This window comes from Gorilla gorilla, chromosome 15 (assembly GCF_029281585.2).
Source record: "Gorilla gorilla gorilla isolate KB3781 chromosome 15, NHGRI_mGorGor1-v2.1_pri, whole genome shotgun sequence".
In the NCBI taxonomy this organism is placed as follows: Eukaryota; Metazoa; Chordata; class Mammalia; order Primates; family Hominidae; genus Gorilla; species Gorilla gorilla.
In genome coordinates this window covers 119,221,402-119,241,174 of record NC_073239.2, presented here as the reverse complement: position 1 = coordinate 119,241,174, position 19,773 = coordinate 119,221,402, and the positions used below count along the sequence as shown (strand labels likewise).

The window sequence follows — 19,773 nt, the reverse complement described above, 5'->3', positions numbered from 1 at the left end:
GCTGCAATGAGCCATGATCACACCACTGCACTCCAGCCTAGGTGACAGAGCAAGACCCTGTCTCAGAAAAACAAAAGAAATACAGAAATTCTACTTGTGCATATTTCATTTTTTCTTTTTCTTTTTTTTTTTTTTTTTGAGACGGAGTTTCGCTCTTGTTGCCCAGGCTGGAGGGCATTGGCATGATCTCAGCTCACCACAACTTCCGCCTCCTGGGTTCAAGTGATTCTCCTGCCTCAGCCTCCAGAGTAGCTGGGATTACAGGCATGCACCATCACACCCGGCTAATTTTTTGTATGTTTTCATTTTTTCTTAGGCAGTTACCTAGAAACGGAATCACTGGGTCAAAGGGTAGGTATATGTTTAACTTTATAAGAAACTGACAAGCCTTTTCTCAAAGTGATTGTAACTTTTTATTTTTTTATTTTATTTAATTAATTAATTAATTTATTTATTTGAGACAGAGTCTCGCTCTATCACCCAGGCTGGCTATCTCGGCTCAATGCAAGCTCTGACTCCTGGGTTCACGCCATTCTCTTGCCTCAGCCTCTTGAGTAGCTGGGACTACAGGTGCCCGCCACCACGCCCGCCTAATTTTTTTTTTTGTATTTTTTAGTAGAGATGGGGTTTCACCATGTTAGCCAGGATGTTCTCCATCTCCTGACCTTGTGATCCGCCCACTTCAGCCTCCCAAAGTGTTGGGATTACAGGTGTGAGCCACCACGCCCGGCCTGTAGCTTTTTATATTACCACTGGCAAAGAATGAAAGTTCCAGTTGCTCCGTATTCCCACCAGCATTTGATGTTGTTATTCTTTTAAGTTTAAGCCATTCTGATGATTGTGTGGAATTATCTCATGGTAGTTTTAGTTTCTACTTCCCCGATGACTAATGATAAACACTTGATCATGTACTTATTGGCCATTCATGTATCTTCATTTATGAATTCCCTGTCCAAGTTTTTGCCCCTTTAAAAATTTAGACCTTAAGAAACAAGCCATCCTAAGGGAGAAAAAAAGAAAAAATAATTTAAAAAATTAGGCTGTTTGCCTTTTTGTTGAATTTAGGAGTTCTTTATATATTCTGTATAGAAGTCTTTTATCAAATATGTTTTGCAGGTAGTTTCTCCAAGTCTGTGGTTTGCCTATCCATTTTCTTTATGGCATCTTTCCGTGTGCTGAAGTTTTTTAATGTCAGTGAAGTCCAATTTATGGAGTTTTTTTGTGGTTATTGTTTTTTGTTTTCTGTCTTAGAAGAAATTTTTGTCTACTTCTAGGTTGTGAATGTATTCTCCTGTATTTTCTTCTAAAAACCTTATCATTTTAACTTTTTACATTTAGGTCTGTGATCCATCTTTTTTTTTTTTTTTTTTTTTTTTTGAGATGGAGTCTTGCTCTGTCACCCAGGCTGGACTGCAGTGGCGCTATCTCCGCTCACTGCAAGCTCCGCCTCCCAGGTTCACTCCATTCTCCTGCCTCAGCCTCCCGAGTAGCTGGGACCACAGGCGCCCACCACCACGCCTGGCTAATTTTTTGTATTTTTAATAGAGACGGGGTTTCACCGTGTTAGCCAGGATGGTCTCGATCTCCTGACCTCACAATCCGCCTACCTCGGCCTCCCAAAGTGCTGGGATTACAGGCATGAGCCACCGTGCCCGGCCAATCCATCTTAAATTAATTTTTGTGAATGGTGAGCGGTAGGGATCAAGCATCAATTTTTTCCCCCAAATGAATATCCAGTTGTTCCAGCATCATTTGTTAAAAAAAGACTTTCCTTGCCTTCAGTGGATTATTTTGTCAAAAGCTAATTGACTGTAAAAGTATAGGTCTGTTTTGGACTCTGTATTCTGTTTCATTGCTCTCTTTGACTGTCATTATGCCAATACCATACTGTTTTGATTAATGTAGCTCAACAGTAAGTTTTGAAGTCAGATACTAAAAGTCTTTCTTCTTCTTCTTTTTTTTTTTTTTTGAGACAGAGTCTCTTTCTGTCATGCAGGCTGGAGTGCAGTGGTGTCATCTCGGCTCACTGCAACCTCTGCCTCCTGGTTTCAAGCAATTCTCCTGCCTCAGCCTCCTGAGTAGCTGGGATTACAGGTGCCCACCACCACGCCTGGCTAATTTTTGTATCTTTAGTCGAGACAGGGTTTCACCATGTTGGCCAGGCTGGTCTCAAACTCTTGACCTCAGGTGATCCGCCTGCCTCGTCCTCCCAAAGTGCTGGGATTACAGGCGTGAGTTACCGTGCCCGGCCTCTTCATCTTTTTAAAGACAGTTTTGCCTACTGTAGGTCCTCTGTACATCCACATACATTTTAGAATCAGCTCAATTTTTTTTTTCTGTGAGGATTCTAGGAATATAGCTCATCAATTCTATTAAAAAATAAAACCAGCCGGGCACAGTGTCTCACACCTGTAATCCCAGCACTTTAGGAGGCTGAAAGTGGGCTGATCACTTGAGCCCAGGAGTTCAAGACCAGCCTGGACAACATGGTGAAACCCCATCTCGATTGAAAATAACAAAAATTAGCCAAGTGTAGTGGCACACACCTGTAGTCGCAGCTGCTTGGGAGGCTGAGGTGGGAGGATTGCTTGAGCCTGGGAGGTGGAGGCTTCAGTGAGCCAAGATCATGCAGCTGCACTCCAACCTGGGTGACAGAGTGAGAACCTGTCTCAAAAAAAAAAAAAAAAATGTGGGTGCGGTGGCTCACACCTGTAATCCCAGTACTTTGGGAGGCCGAGGCGGGCAGATCATGAGGTCAGGAGGTCAAGACCATCCTGGCTAACACGGTGAAACCCCATCTCTACTAAAAATACAGAAAATTAGCCGGGTGTGGTGGCAGGCGCCTATAGTCCCAGCTACTCGGGAGGCTGAGGCAGGAGAATGGAGTGAACCCAGGAGGTGGAGCTTGCAGTGAGTGGAGATCGGGCCACTGCACTCCAGCCTGGGCGACAGAGTGAGACTCCGTCTCAAAAAAGAAAAACAAACAAAAAAAAACCTATTGAGATTATGAATAGGATTGTATTGAGTCTATCGTTCAATTTGGCAGAGAATGCATATCTTAGCAATATTGAACTTTGCAATTCATAAACATGGTATAACCGTCTCTCCATTTATTTCAGTTTGCTTTAGTTTCAGCTATGTTTTGTTTTTGTTTTTGAGACGGAGTTTTGCTCTTGTTGCCCAGGCTGGAGTGCAATGGCATGATCTCAGCTCACTGCAACCTCTGCCTTCCGGGTTCACAGGTTCTAGAGATTCTCCTGCCTCAGCCTGCCGAGTAGCTGGGATTACAGGCACGTGTCACCATGCCCAGCTAATTTTTGTATGTTTAGTAGAGACAGGGTTTTGTCATGTTGGCCAGGCTGGTCTCGAACTCCTGACCTCAGGTGATCCGCCCACCTTGGCCTCGCAAAGTGCTCAGATTACAGGTGTGAGCCACCTTGCCTGGACGGTTTCAGCTGTTCTGTAGTTTCACTGAAAAGGTCTTAGGTGTCTTTTGTTAAATTTATATCTAAGTGTTTTATGTTTTATAACATTATTATAAAAGGATATTTTAAACATTTATTTCCCATTGTTAGCCATAAGTATGTAGAAATGCAATTAATTTTTGTTTACTTTGTATTTTGAGAAATTTCTTAGGATTCACTTATTTTTTTTTTGTTCTAGTATGTTTTGGTTGCTTTCTTAGGATTTTTTACTTAAAGAAATATGTCACCTGCAAATAGAGACAGTTTTACTCTTCTTTCCCAATGTTGATGACTTTTTTTTTGAGACGGAGTTTTGCTCTGTTGCCCCGGCTGGAGTGCAGTGGCGCGATCTCAGCTCACTGCAACCTCCACCTACCGGGTTCAAGTGATTCTCCTGCCTCAGCCTCCCAAGTAGCTGGGACTACAGGCACCCGCCACCACGCCTGGCTAATTTTTGTGTTTTAAGTAGAGACAGGGTTTAACCATATTGGCTAGGCTGGTCTCGAACTCCTGACTTTGTGATCTGCCCACCTTGGCCTCCCAGAGTGCTGGGATTACAGGCGTGAGCCACTGTGCCCGGCCCATGACTTTTTTTCTAGCCTTTCCCATTAGCTCAGATTTCCAGTACAATATTGAATGCAAGTAGCGGGGAAGTGTTCAGCATTTCAACATTAGAAGCATGATGTTAGCTGTATATGTCTTTTATCAAATTGACAGAGTTCCCTTTCATGAATAGCTTGCTGAGAATTTTTGTCCTGAATTGGTATTGAATTCTGTCAAATGACTTTTTGGCATTATTATTTTTTCCTTTTTCTTTTATTGTGGTGGATAACATTGATTCATTTTTGAATAATAACTCAACCTTGCATTCCCAGTATAGCTGGGATTCCCCACTTAGTCATAACATATGATCAGTTTTACATATTCCTGGATTTGATAGTATTTTGTCAAGTATTTTTGTATTTGTACTCATAAGGGATACTTTTTTTTTTTCGTGATGGAGTCTTGCTGTGTTGCACAGGCTGGAGTGTGGTGGCGTGATCTCGGCTCACTGCAACCTCCGCCTCAAGCAATTCTGCTTCAGGCTCCCAAGTAGCTGGGATTACAGGCGCGTGCCACCATGCCTGGCTAATTTTTGTATTTTTAGTAGAGATGGGGTTTTGCCATGTTGGCCAGGCTGGTCTTGAACTCCTGACCTCAGGCAATTCACCAGACTTGGCCTCCCAAAGCACTAGGATTACAGGCGTGAACTACCATGCTTGGCCTATACTTTTCTTATTATATAAAAGTCTTTGTTAGGGAGTTAGGCGAGGCGTCTCATACCTTTAATCCCAGCACATTGGGAGGCTGAGGTGGGAGGATGGCTTAAGCCCAGGAGTTTGAGGCCAGCCTGGACAAGATGAGACCTTGTTTCTACAAATAAAAAACAGCTGGGCATGGTGGCAGGCACCTGTGGTCCCAGCCACTTGGGAGGCTGAGGTAGGAGGATGGCTTAAGATCAGGAGGTCAAGACTGCAGTAAGCAGTGATTACACTACTGCACTCCAGCCTGGGCCACAGAGTGAGACCGTGTCTCAAAAAAAGAAAAAGCAAAAAGTCTTTATTAGGTTTTGAGGCTGAGTGCAGTGGCTCACACCTGTATTCCCAGCACTTTGAGAGGCTGAGGTGAGTGGATCACTTGAGGCCAGGAGTTTGAGATTAGCCTGGCCAACATGGCAAAACTCTGTTTCTACCAAAACTACAAAACTTAGGTGGGCGTGGTAGTGCATGCCTGTAATCCCAGTTACTCAGGAGGCTGAGGCACAAGTATGGCTTGAACCCTGGAGGCAGAGTTTGCAGTGAGCCGAGGTTGCGCCAGTGCACTCCAGCCTGGGCAACAGAGCGAGAATCTGTCTTAAAAAAAAAAAAAAGTTTTTGTTAGGTTTTGGTATAAAGGTTTTCAGGTCTAACAGAACAAGTTGGGAAGTGTTCATTCCTCCATTTTTTGCTGAAAAAGTTTGTGTAAGAATATTTCTTTTTTAAATGTTTGAAATAATTCACCAGTGAAATTGTCTGGTCTAGGAGTTTTCCTTGTGGGGAAGGTCCCCCCCCACTATGATGTTTATTATAACATCATTCGTAGTGATAAAAAGATGGGATCACGATGAAGTGGTGGAACAAGGAATGACCTCAAGGCACATCTGTATCAAGGAATATTAAAGAAAAAAACCAGAACTATGCCAGATAATTTGGAAGGATTTCCATATGATTTTTTAAAAGCTTTATTGAAGGATGATTTCCTTTTGTTTCTTTTGAGATGGGGGGTCTCGCTCTGTCATCCAGGCTGGAATGCAGTGGTACAGTCTTGGCTAGCTGCAACCTCTGCCTCCTGAGTTAAAGCAATTCTCCTGCCTCAGCCTCCTGAGTAGTGGGGATTACAGGCACCCGCCACCATTAATTTTTGTATTTTTAGTAGAGATGGGGTTTCATCATGTTGGCCAGGCTGGTCTCAAACTCCTGACCTCAGGTGATCCACCCGTCTCGGCCTCCCAAAGTGTTGGGATTATAGGCGTGAGCCACTGTGCCCAGCCTGAAGTATAATTTTCCTTTCATAAAATTCAGCTATTGTAAGTGAGTTTCAGGACATTTATACGGCTGTGCAACTGTCACCACAATTCCATTTTAGAACACTTTCATCATTTGTTGGGAGGTTTTTGATAACAACTAATAAGAATAAAATAGGGCTATTTTATTAAATAGGGCTGTTTCAATTTCCAGTTTTATTTTGTGTCAGATTTGGTAACTGTGTTTTTTGAGGAATTTGTTTATCTACCCTAAATTGTCATATTTATTGGCATACAGTTATTTGTAATACTCTCATTATTATTATTTAATTTTTTTTTTTTTTGAGATGGAGTCTTGCTCTTGTTGCCCAGGCTGGAGTGCAATGGCGCAATCTCGCCTCACTGCAACCTCTGCCTCCCAGGTCCAACTGATTCTCCTGCCTTAGCCTCCTGAGGAGCTGGAATTACAGGCACCCTGCCACCACGCCTGGCTAATTTTTGTATTTTTAGTGGAGACAGGGTTTCACTGTGTTGGCCAGGCTGGTCTCGAACTCCTGAGCTCGTGATCCACCCGCCTTGGCCTCCCAAAGTGCTGGGATTACAGGCGTGAGCCCCTGTACCCGGCCAAGGGGGACATTTAAATAATTGATTTTAACCCTTTCTTACTTTAGTATTTACACATAAGTATCTTTCTAAATCCTGTTTTAGCTGCATCTCATAAATTTCTATATGTTGTGCTTTATTTGGTTTGAAATGTTTTCTAATTTCCCTTGTGATTTCTTCTTTACTGTTTAATTTCCAAATATTTGAGGCTTTTCTAGGTAACTTACTGTACTGATTTCTAATTTAATCCATTGTGGTCTGAGAACATGTTGTGTAAAGTTTTCAGTCTTGAATTGTATTGAGAGTTACCTTATGGTCCAGCACATTATCTATATGGATGAATGTTTCATATATACTTGAAAAGAATATTTTATATAAAGTTGTTGAATATACTGTTCTGTAAATGTCAATTAGGACAGGTAGTTAATAATGCTGTTAAGATCTTCTGTATCTTTACTGATTTTTTTGAAAGATTGTTCAATCAATTATGGGAGTAGGGTGTTAAAATCTTCATCTCTTTCTTTAGTGTTGTCAACTTTTCCTTTATGTATATTAAAATTTTCTCATTTAGGCCAGGCACAGTGGCTCACGCCTGTAATCCCAGTACTTTGGGAGGCTGAGGCAGGTGGATCACTTGAGATCAGGAGTTTGAAACCAGCCTGGCCAACATGGTGAAACCTTGTCTCTACTGAAAATATAAGAATCAGCCAGGTATGGTGGCAGGTGCCTATAATCCCAGCTACTTGGGAGGCTGAGGCAGGAGAATCACTTGAACCCGGGAGATGGAGATTGCAGTGAGCCAAGATCACTCCACTGCACTCTAGCCTGGTCAACAGAGCAAGACTCCGTCTCACAAAAAAAAAAAAAAAAAGCTGGTTGTGGTGGCTCATCACTTTGGGAGGCCAAGGCGGGTGGATCACCTGAGGTTGGGGGTCGAGACCAGCCCGGCCACTGTGATGAAACCTCGTCTCTACTAAAAATACAAAAATAGCCTGGGATGGTGGTGGGCACCTGTAATCCCAGCTACTCAGGAGGCTGAGGCAGGACAATAGCTTGCACCGGGGAGGTGGAGGTTGCAGTGAGCCTAGATCGTGCCACTGCACTCCAGCCTGAATGACAGAGCAAGATTTTGTCTCAAAAAAAAAAAAAATTCTCTTATTTGACACATACACATTTACAATTGTCATTGCTTCCTAATGTATTGACTCTTTTTTTTTATCATCATGAAATCATAAGTAGTAGTAATCCTTATTTTGCAGTCTATTTTGTCTAATATTAATATAACCATTTCTTCCTCCCCTTCACTTTGAGGACTTTCTTCATATAGATTGTATTGGTTAAACTTATTTTCCATAAAATTCATCCAATAAAATGAAATGTTGAAATTTCATAGTTGATCTTTAAATAATTTTTTTTTTTTTTTTTTTTTTTGAGACGGAGTCTCACACTGTCGCCCAGCCTGGAGTGAAGTGGCGTGATTTTGGCTTACTGCAAGCTCCACCTCCCAGGTTTACGCCATTCTCCTGCCTCAGCCTCCAGAGTAGCTGGGACTACAGGCACCCGCCACCATGCCCTGCTAATTTTTTGTATTTTTTAGTAGAGACGGGGTTTCACTGTGTTAGCCAGGATGGTCTCGATCTCCTGACCTCATGATCCGCCCGCCTCGGCCTCCCAAAGTGCTGGGATTACAGGCATGAGCCACCGTGCCCAGCCGATGTTTACATTTTTTTTAAAAGTCTGAGTCCTGGTGATCATAATTTGTTCCATTTGTAGATTCCACTTATGGTAAATGTCATCTGGTTCTTTTCGGAGCAAAGGCTGCCTACATTCCTCTTACATTCAGTTCTGTGGTATTTTGTTTCCAACAGGACAATAAACAAAAACAAACTGAATGTCACCTGACAACAAAATTCAACGCAACTCCAAGGCACAGAAAAGTAGTTTACTTCCAGGTTTTTTTAGATTTTTTTTTTCATGATTTTAAAAGAGGGGACAGAGTTGATTTGAATTTTATTAAGCACTGTTATTTGAACAGTTGCTAGATCCTGATATCTAGCAATATCCAGGAAAATGTGCCTTTCTAAATGTTTGTCTTAGTTCATTATTTCTCAGTGAATGCCTGTGGAGACATGAAAGAATCCTATCTACAATAAGCAAAATATGTTTCGGGGTGTGATAACTGGTTTTCCTATTACAGAGGAGAAGAATGGATATTTGTGTAAATAGCATGGCTGTTTGGCTGCCCAGTTTTAAAAACTAAGTTTTTCAGATCGGGTGTTCAAAAATTGGAACTACTGCTAGCTTGTTAGCTTCTTGCTCTTTCCACCTGAAGCAGGATTTCTCTATCTCAACACTGTTGGCATTTTGGCCTGGAATTTTTTTTTTTTTTCTGTTCTGTGCATTGTAGAATATTGAATGAATTGTATTCATTGGTAAATAGCTGCTGTCCTGACCCTTCTGAGTCTCGCCTGGCCCCCTTGTTCAGCACTCCCTAGTTCTGGCCACTTTGAGGACCCAGCTCCAGCATGGTGGGCTGTGTCTTTTCTGATTGGTTGTGGACCTGGGGTGCAAGTTGCTAACACTTTGAATACCAACTTGGATGTGAGGGAGGAAATACACGTTACAAATGAAAATGGGGACTATAACTTTTAGTCCAAAAATATTCTTAGGCTCTTCAGGCTATTCTGTTTTCAGGCTCTTCTTAAATATCAGGCTTCTATTTGTTGGCTAACATGAGAGTGACTTAAAATATTCAGACATATTTATTTATTTATTTTTTGAGATGGAGTCTCACTCTGTTGCCCAGGCTGGAGTGCAATGGCACAATCTTGGCTTACTGCAGCCTCCACCTCCTGGGTTCAAGCGATTCTCCTGCCTCTGCCTCCCAAGTGGCTGGGATTACAGGCACATGCCACTGCGCCTGGCTGATTTTTGTATTTTTAGTAGAGACGGGGTTTCACCATGTTGGCCAGGCTGGTCTGGAACTCCTGACCTCAGGTGATCCACCTGCCTTGGCCTCCCAAAGTGCTGGGATTACAGGCATGAGCGACCACGCCTGGCCTCAGCCATATTGATTTTAAACTATACCTATACTACTACTGGGTACTCTTCAAATAACCAAACAAATGTTGAACTTTACAATATATGTTAAAAGTTGATAGAACAGAATTTGCCAGTTGAAAAAATAGTCCCACAATTAGTTCCTTTTGGAGCCCCTGAGATGAAAATTTCTGGTGAATTGAATTATTCAATTAGGTGTGACCCCATGGGCCTACCGTGGTGAAGTGGCATTCTCAAAAGAGGTCTGTCTAGAGGGCAGTGATAGCTAGCCTCAGGCTTTGGGCCTGATTGCACTGTATTGGCATGATTTGTATTGGCAGAGCAGTCTTCATAAAGAAGAGCCTGCAATAAGGCACACCTGCCAAGAGAATGCTTGTCACCAAGTGAATGAAATGGAAAAGAGGGCCGGGCGTGGTAGCTCACACCTGTAATCCTCGCACTTTGGGAGGCCAAGGTGGGTGGATCACCTGAGGTCAGGAGTTTGAGACCAGCCTGGCCAACACGGTGAACTCCATCTCTACTAAAAATAAAAAAATTAGCCAGGCATGGTGGCGGGTGCCTATAATCCCACCTACTTGGGAGGCTGAGGCAGGAGAATCGCTTGAACCTGGGAGGCAGAGGTTGCAGTGAGCCAAGATCACACCGTTGCACTCCAGCCTGGGCAACAAGAGGGAAACTCCGTTTCAAAAAAAAAAAAAAGAAATCAAAAAGAGTACAGCATCATTAAAGATAAGAAAGAGGCCAGGCACAGTGGCTCACGCTTGTAATCACAGTACTTTGGGTGGCTGAGGCGGGCCGATCATTTGAGCCTGGGAGTTTGAGAGGGCATAGTGGGATGCACCTGTGGTCCCAGCTACTCAGGAGGCTAAGGTGGGAGGATCACCTGAGCCTGGAAGGTTGAGGCTTCAGTGAGACATGATTGCACCATTGCACTCCAGCCTGGATGACAGTGAGGCTTTGTGTCAAAAACAAAAAAAAAAAGGAGGGGTGGGTCTTTTCTTGGAACTTTGAAATGCTCATTTTCAGATAGTGTATCTATAAACTGAAGACTAAATCTTAATTATTAATCTTATTAATTAATCATAAGTTTTAATGTCTACTTTTATGTTTGTTAATATGTAAAATAAACTACCAAGTATTCTTTCAGGATCTTAGATGGGAAAAATTTTAACATACGTTCTAGCTATAAGAACCTTGATTTTTTAATGCAGCAATGAGGTATGCTTAACTTCAGTTTCTAATGGGAGAAATAAAACCTGATTAACTTGCTTGAAATATTTGTGAGTTTTAAAATTGTGATCCTGGATAATAAGTAACTCTAATTTTGAAGTTGACCTAAACTGTGAATGAGCTGTCCATTTATACCTACATGATAGTATTGAGCAAGTCAACAACCTACGAGAGATCCAAGCACTGAGGCGCCTGAATCCGCACCCAAACATTCTTATGTTGCATGAAGTGGTTTTGTAAGTATATTTGGAGCTTGAAAAGTTATCTAAATTTGATGAAAATAATCTCTTTTTAAGAAAGAAAACCATGGTAGACATTTTGAATATTTACTTTGTAGCTCAGAGAGTAACCATTTTTACTTCATCTTACCTCACATTTTTATTTGGAAAAATGTGCATCTGATTCTTTTTTTTTATTATTATTTTTTGAGAAGGAGTCTCTCTGTCTGTCATCCAGGCTGGAGTGCAGTGGCGTGATCTTGGCTCACAACAAACTCCGCCTCCCTGGTTCAAGCCATCTCCTGCCTCAGCCTTCCAAGTAGCTGGGATCACAGGCACCCACCACCATGCCCAGCTAATTTTTGTATTTTTAGTAGAGATGGGGTTTCACCATGTTGGCCAGGTTGGTTTCAAACTCCTGACCTCAGGTTATCCACCCACCTTGGTCTCCCAAAATGCTGGGATTACAGGCATGAGCCACTGTGCCCGGCCAGCATCTGATTCTTAATTAATGTGGAAATGCCTTCATTTAGGTGACTCCACATCATAAAAGCATCTGTCATGCAAACAGTTCATCTCCTGGAGCTCAGTTAGGCTGCTGAGGTCTTGAGTGTGAATTTTGACCTACTGGGAAAGCACTGTTTGTGTTATTTCAGGGATTGTACATTCTCATTCTGTCCCTGCCAGTTGCCATTTCTGAACAGTCTCCTGTAGTCTTTCTTACTGTAATTGATAACATTTCTGGGGATTTTTCATTTCTGTTCTAATTATAGAATAGTTTCCATAAGGCTTATCTATCAATCAAAAAGGCAGAGCACAGCTTGTCCCTCGGTGCCTGCCTGAGCCTGGGAAGCCTTCTTCCTGACAGCTCTGTGCTGTGCTTACAGACCTCACTGAACCAGGGAGTCAGGCTACAGGGTTTTGGGACCTTCTTTGCTGTGGGCTAGAATGGCACCGACACTCTGAGAGGGTGCACCTCAGTGTAGAAGCTTCGCTGTGGCTCTGGAGGGAGTCTGGCCGGTAAGATCGGCCAAGGAACTCCAGTTAAACTTCACTGCCAGTTAAAGTCTGGTAGATTTTAATCAGAGAATGAAACAGTTTTAAACTCAAAATGAAATGTCTTGTTATAACTGTGTGGGTTCCTGGCCTGTAGCGTTCTTAGAAGTCAATTTGGGCCAGGTCCAGAGACTGCAGTTTGTATGTAATAGTCTCAACACTGCATGCACGTCGTGCACTTTCCACACACTTTACAAAGTACTCTGTCCAGAATCTCACATGGGCCTCGGAACAACCGAGACCTCTTCCAGCCAGATTGGAGGCACCCAGAGTAGGGTCTGGGATGATACAGGCTCTTACTCAGGACTCTGGGAACCCTTTAAGGGCCTGCTTGAACTCAGAAGTTGGTGGCTCAGCCAGCAGTCTCTGTCCCCATTCTGTGTCAGCGTTGATATCACACACTTGTGATGTGACTCGTTTTTCTCTTTTTCACCCTGACTGGTTTTTGGTTTTTACTCTCCCATTGTGATTTATCCCAATTACATGGAAGGAATTTAGCTAAATTAAAATTAAATTTGCAGTCATGGAGCACGAATTAATTTTCTTTCTTTTTTTTTTTTGAGACAGGATCTCACTCTGTTGCCCAGGCTGGAGTACAGTGGTACGATCTCGGCTCACTGCAACCTCCGCCTCCCGGGTTTAAGCTATTCTCCTCCTTCAGCCTCCTGAGCAGCTGGGACTACAGGCATACGCCACCACACCCAGCTTTTGTATTTTTAGTAGAGATGGGGTTTCACCATGTTGGCCAGGCTGGTCTCAAACTCCTAATCTGAAGTGATCAACCACCTCGGGCTCCCAAAGTGTTGGGATTACAGGCGTGAGCCACCACGCCTGGCCTCTTTTATTGTTTTGCTTACCCAACTCCCCAACCTTTTTCTTCTTTCTGCTGATAATTAATTATGTATTTTCAAGACATATCTGTTTTCAACTTCTAGAATTTTGTTCAAAGTTGGGTTTTGCTAGTATTTTTAGTTAATTTTATCTGAAATACTGATTTAAAATCAAAACCTTTACTGTTTCAGCAATTACACTGTAGTATTTGATGTGGGAGTACCTTATGTTTACTAGAAATGTTTACAAATGAATTAAATATTGGATTATATTTTCTGATTAAGGCCAGAAAATTTATTTTAAAAACTTGCTTTCTTCTTCAGTGACAGAAAATCTGGTTCTCTTGCACTAATATGTGAACTTATGGACATGAATATTTATGAGCTAATACGAGGTACGTAGAATAATTTGAAAGCTAACCTAAGATCCTCTTTTAAGGCCTGTAATTCATATATGCTTAGTTGTTCTCAACATCATTAGTCAGCGTAGTGCTGTAGTTATATATAATACACAGCACAGGGTCACTTCATTCGCCAGGAGGCATTTTTCTGACTGCTCATCTACTCAGAACATGGCTGCAAACAAGAAAGGAAGCCCCAGGCCCTCTGGGTGCCCATGTGATCTGGGGGAGCGTGGCGGGAGGCAGCAGGGGCAGCTCTGCTGCAGAGTGCCTGCAGCCAGCCCCGCCGTGGGCATGTGCGTGCAGGCCCGCTGGCTCAGGGGCCTCTCTGCTCCCCAGATCTGCTGTTGCTCAACATTCTGTTCCATGCCTCTTAAGGCAGAGCTTTCCCTCCAAAATACTCCCCTGCATGTGAGGGAAGCTCCTACCATTTTCCAGGATGCTCGTTCATTTCCTTTCTTCTGAACAATAAAGCACTGTTTAAGAGAGCATGTTTGCCTGAGGTGACCTCAGTCAGGGCTGGTTTGAGATACTTATAGAGGTTTCCTGAGGGGAACAGGAGAAAAGGAGAGGCTGGCTCACACTGAGCCAATTGTTCCTGGGGGTCTGACCTAATGGTTGTGTTAGATGTCAGAACAAATGAACCTTGTATATCTCACTAAGAAAGCAACATAGCAAGTGTTACATTTTACAAATCACATTATACCTAGAGGACAGATAAAAAACAACTGTCCTACTGTCACATGAGTGACTACTTATGACTTGGAAAAGAATTTTAGTGATAGCATCATAGATGATTTAGATGGTGTATTATCTTACAATTTGGGCCAAACTGAAGATGATGTGCTATGGAACATTTTTAGATTGATAAAACTATTTTTGTGATGGAAGAAGACACTGATGTTGAAGATATATATGAAGAGTTCAAATAAAATTGTTTTTATGAAGTTGGATAGTGGAAAAAGCATTATATCAATATTTATTTTATATGTGACTTAAAATATGTGTGTGATAGTAAATTACTAACAAAATAAATAGCATAAGTAGCCAAGTCTTTCTACATCCATAAAAGTTGATGTATATAAAGCTGGGTGCAGTGGCTCATGCCTATAATCCTAGCACTTTAGGAGGGAGGCCAGTGCGGGTGGATCACTTGAGGTCAGGAGTTCAAGACCAGCCTGACTAACAAGGTGAAACCCTGTCTCTACTAAAAAATACACACAAAAAAATTAGCCGGGCATGGTGGTGTATGCCTGTAGTCCCACCTACTCAGGAAGCTGAAGCAGGAGAATCGATTGAACCTAGGAGGCGGAGGTTGCAGTGAGCTGAGATCGTTCCACTGCACTCAAGCCTGGGCGACAGAGCGAGACTCTGTCTCAAAAAATAAAAATAAAGGCCAGGGGCTGGGCGCAGTGGCTCACGCCTGTAATCTCAGCACTTTGGGAGGCTGAGGCAGGTGGATCATGAGGTCAGGAGATTGAGACCATCCTGGCTAACACAGTGAAACCCCGTCTCTATTAAAAATACAAAAAAATTAGCCGGGCGTGGTGGCGGGCGCCTGTAGTCCCAGCTACTCGGGAGGCTGAGGCAGGAGAATGGCGTAACAGGAGGTGGAGCTTGCAGTGAGCCAAGATCATGCCACTGCACTCCAGCCTGGGCAACAGAGCGAGACTCTGTCTCAAAAAAAATAATAAAAAATAAAAAAGGCCGGGCGTGGTGGCTTATGCCTGTAATCCCAGCACTTTGGGAGGCTGAGGCAGGTGGATCACTTGAGGTCAGGAGTTCAAGACCAACCTGGCCAATATGGCAAAACCTTGTCTCTGCTAATAATACAAAACAAATTAGCCGGGTGTGGTGGCATGTGTCTTTAGTCCGAACTACTTGGGAGGCTGAGGCAGGAGAATCGCTTGAACCTGGGAGGCAGAAGTTGCAGTGAGCCGAGATCGTGCCACTGCACTCCAGCCTGGACATCGCAGTGAGACTCCATCTCAAGAGAAAATAAAAAAAAAAAAGTCAACAAGAAGGGAGAATTTTTGGCAAGTTGCTGTGTGTTTAGACGCTTGAGAAAGCTTTGTTTAGAATATATATATATATATATATATTTTTTTTTTTTTTTTTTTGAGACAGAGTCTCGCTCTGCCAGTGGCACGATCTCAGCTCATTGCAACCTCTGCCTCCCAGGTTCAAGAGATTCTCCTGCCTCAGCCTCCCAAGTAGCTGGGACTACAGGCATGTGCTACCACACTTGGCTAATTTTTTTTTTTTTTTTGTAGGCGGAGTCTCGCTCTGTTGCCAGGCTGGAGTGCAATGGTGCAATCAGCTCACTGCAACCTCTGCCTCCCAGGTGCAAGCGATTCTCCTGCTTGTGCCTCCTGAGTAGCTGGGACTGCAGGTGCATGCCACCACGCCCAGCTATTTTTTTGTATTTTTAGTACTGACAGGGTTTCACCATGTTGGCCAGGATGGCCTTGATCTCTTGACCTCGTGATCTGCCTGTCTTGGCCTCCCAAAGTGCTAGGATTACAGGCATGAGCCACCGCGCCCAGCCAATTGTTTTGTATTTTTAGTAGAGACGGGGTTTCACCTTGTTAGCCAGGATGGTCTCAGTCTCCTTGACCTCGTGATCCGCCTTTCTCGGCCTCCCAAAGTACTGGGATTATAGGAGTGAGCCACTGCGCCCAGCCTTAGAATATATGTATTTTTAGGATACATTTATATTTATTTTCAGTAGTAGAGGAATTGTATAATTGAATAAATTGAATCTATTTCTTTCAGTATCTGTCTACAGCGATTGTAGAAAACAGACCTCGCAGTAGACCTCCATTCATTATATAAATATTGTCTTCCATAGGCCAGGCAGTGTGTTCAGTGCACCAACTCTGATGAGATGCTGTGAGCAATACAGAGCATCCTAGGTTCAGAGATGTTAAAATGTAAGGAGAATGGCCAACAGTACTTGTAGGGTAGTAAATACTGAAATATGCATCCTGATTTTAGAGTTGGTAAAATTTGAAAAAAAAGCCTGTCCTAGAATTGATGAAATATAATGATAATGATAATAGCTAACAGTTCATGAATGGTACCCATATGGCCAGGCACTGTTCTTAATACTTTATAGGAATTAACTCATTTTAACCTTCCAACAACCCTGTCAGGCAGATACGGTTATTTTTTATTTTTTTAAGATGGAGTCTCACTCTGTCGCCAGGCTGGAGTGCAGTGGTGCGATTTCTGCTCACTGCAACTTCCGCCTCCTGGGTTCAAGCAGTTCTCCTGCCTCAGCCTCCCAAGTAGGTGGGACTACAGGAGCATGCCACCATGCCCAGCTAAGTTTTTTTTTTTTTTTTTGAGATGGAGTTTTGCTCTTTTTGCCCAGGCTGGAGTGCAATGGCATGATCTCGGCTCACCACAACCTCTGCCTCCCGGGTTCAAGCGATTCTCCTGCCTTAGCCTCCCAAGTAGCTGGGATTACAGGCATGCGCCACCACCCCAGCTAATTTTGTATTTTTAGTAGAGATGGGGTTTTTCCATGTTGGTCAGGCTGGTCTTGAACTCCCAACCTCAGGTGATCCACCCACTTTGGCCTCCCAAAGTGCTGGGATTACAGGTGTGAGCCACCGCGCCTGGCTAAGTTTTGTATTTTTAGTAGAGACAGGTTTCACCATGTTGGCCAGGATGGTCTCGATCTCTTGACCTCGTGATCTGCCCGCCTTGGCCTCTCAAAGTGCTGGGATTACAAGCGTGAGCCACTGTACCTGGCCCAGATACTGTTATTATCCTCATTTGAAACATGAGGACATTGAGGCATGGGGAGATAAGTTGCTTGTCCAAGGTTATATACCTAGTAAGTGGTAGAACTGGGGCTGAACCTAGATAACCTGATCCTAGAGTGCATGTTCTTAACCACCACACATAGCGCCTCATGACAACCCTATGTGGTTGGCACTATTTATTATTCCCATTTTACAGATGAGGAAATTGAGTCTTGAAGGATTAAGTAATAATCCAAAATTAAACTGTTAATAAATGGCAGAACTGGGATTTAAACTCAAGCCTGACTCTGAAATCCTAAGCATTAAGCTCTGTTGCTGCCCTGGGTCTCTATTTCTGGGCCCAGCTCAGTGCCTTAAATGAATAGAGGCACCTAATTATTTACGGTTATTGATGATGATGCTGCTTTAGTGAAAACTGAATCAATCACTAAGGCTTTAGATACCAGAATGGCAATTTTTGTGACTTAAATTGCTGCTCTCAGGTTATTAGAATATTGAGGAGCACTATTAAAGACTAAAGAATAAGATAATAATGAAATAAGGGAATGATCACACAGCCATTATTGAATTGTCTACTTTACAGCAGTGTGCAAGGTCTGGCAAGAACTGGGAAGATAAAGAAGCAGCATGTCAGATGCATGTTTTTTATATTGAAAGAGTATATAGTCTTTTTTTTTTTTTTTTCTTGAGATGGAGTCTCACTCTGTTGCCCAGGCTGGAGTGCAATGGCACGATCTCAGCTCACTGCATCCTCCGTCTCCTGGGTTCAAGCGATTCTCCTGCCTCAGCCTCCCGAGTAGCTGGGATTACAGGTGCCCGCCACCACGTCCGGCTAATTTTTTGTATTTTTAGTAGAGACGGGGTTTCACTATGTTGGGCAGGCTGTCTCAAACTCCTGGCCTCGTGATCTGCCCGCCTCAGCCTCCCAAAGTGCTGGGATTATAGGCGTGAGCCACCGTGCCCAGCCTGAAAGAGTATATAGTGTAGTGTCCACATAAACTATATGAAAGTGATATCATAAGAGAAAAGGAATTGCTGGGGTAGATTTCTCTTTGTTGAACAGGTGTCAGATGAGGCAGAGATGGTGTGGGCTGGGAAAATAAGGCTTTCCTGGAGGAGTGGTAGAATTGGACAGGTGCGGGAGAGGATGTCCCATTTGCAGTGACATGCCATGGGCTATTCCAGAGGCAGGGACATGGTGGGGAACACAGCAGACATAGTTCCCACCCATGTGGAGCTCACACTTGATGAGGAGAGACAGGAAACAAACGAAGAAATTATCAAGAATATCAGTCAAAATGATCAAGAATTCCAGATAGGGATAAGTGCTGTTAGTGAATAAAACAGGCCAATGTGTTAGAGAGTGATGAGGATAGAGTACTTCAGGCAGAGGGACAGCCAGTGCAAAGGCCCTGAGGCCACCGTGAGGGAAGAGGCCCATGTGGCTGGAGGACATGAAGGAGAGTTGCAGGAAACGGAGTAGGCAGGCATCGATGAGGCTGGTAGGGCGAGGGTAAGAATTTTCATTACTCTAAGTTCAATGGGAAGCCATTATTGGGCTTTAAAGCAAGGGAGAGGTGGTTTCCAATTGGTGTTTAGACCAGTGTTTCCAAAACGATCACAGAAGACCAGTTGTTTTATTTCTAATCTATTGCAGACCAGAATTTTTGTAAAATATAGTAAAAATGAATTACCAGAAAAGTGATCACGTGCTTAGATGTCACAGCATGTCAAATTGCTATAAGTGGTTCTAAACAGGTATTCTTTTTTTTTTTTTTTTTTTTGAGACAGAGTCTCACTCTGTTGGCAGGCTGGAGTGCAGTGACGTGATCTCTGCTCACTGCGACCTCCGCCTCCCGGATTCAAGCAATTCTCCTGCCTCAGGCTCCCAAGTAGCTGGGACTACAGGTGCGTGCCACCACGCCCTGCTAATTTTTGTATTTTTAGTAGAGACGGGGTTTCACCATGTTGGCCAGGATGGTCTCGATCTCTTGACCTCGTGATCCGCCCACCTCAGCCTCCCAAAGTGCTGGGATTACAGGCGTGAGCCACTGCTCCCAGCCCTAAACAGTTATTCTTAATTTATGTCATCTCCTCTTAGACCAGTAACAAACAGTCCCTGAACCATCATCAGCTCATGGACTGTGCTTTGAGTAGCATCTTTTTAGAAGGAATTCTCCAGTTGCTGTTTAAAGAATAAATGTGCTGTAGGTGGATGTGTTGGTTCTCCCTTTTAGTTGTAAATAACAGCCTCCCCTATTCTCTGATTAACTCAAGAGGGGTTACTCTGTGATATGGATAGATTGCCAGAATTGTTGGGAGGACTGAAGAAGCAGACTCTGGGCTTGGCCTATAGGAAGTTGCTTCTCACAACTCTGCTCTCCATGATCAGGCTGCTGGCCCTGCCGCTGACAACGCTCTGCAGAATAAAGCTGCTGCAGCTACCAGGCCTGGAATCATGCCTCTTCTGCCAGGATCAGGAGGCAGCCGTGATCCATACCCTCAGAATGGATGCCTTCCCTCCTCTCATCTGCCCCCATACCTGGGCCAGAAGCATCTTTCCCAAGTGTTCCCATTTAGGCAGAGCCTAAGTCAC

The 19,773-nt window shown here is 43.4% G+C and overlaps 1 protein-coding gene across 14 annotated transcripts in view; it reads left to right on the top strand.

Moving 5' to 3' along the window:
* Nucleotides 1-19,773, top strand: part of MOK (MOK protein kinase) — a 75,581-nt gene that overhangs the window by 27,525 nt on the left and 28,283 nt on the right. For 3 of the 14 annotated variants that reach the window (XM_063698192.1, XM_063698196.1, XM_063698195.1), the window contains exons 2-3: nucleotides 317-351; nucleotides 13,328-13,398. The exons of 1 other annotated variant lie outside the window; for it this stretch is intronic. In XM_063698192.1, the coding sequence (XP_063554262.1) occupies nucleotides 13,368-13,398 (31 nt within the window). In that variant the 5' untranslated portion in view covers nucleotides 317-351; nucleotides 13,328-13,367. Of the gene's footprint in view, nucleotides 1-316; nucleotides 352-10,999; nucleotides 11,136-13,327; nucleotides 13,399-19,038; nucleotides 19,086-19,773 lie in introns of those variants that run through there. 10 more of the 14 variants (XM_031001966.3, XM_004055726.5, XM_063698191.1 and 7 more) reach the window with 6 other exon arrangements.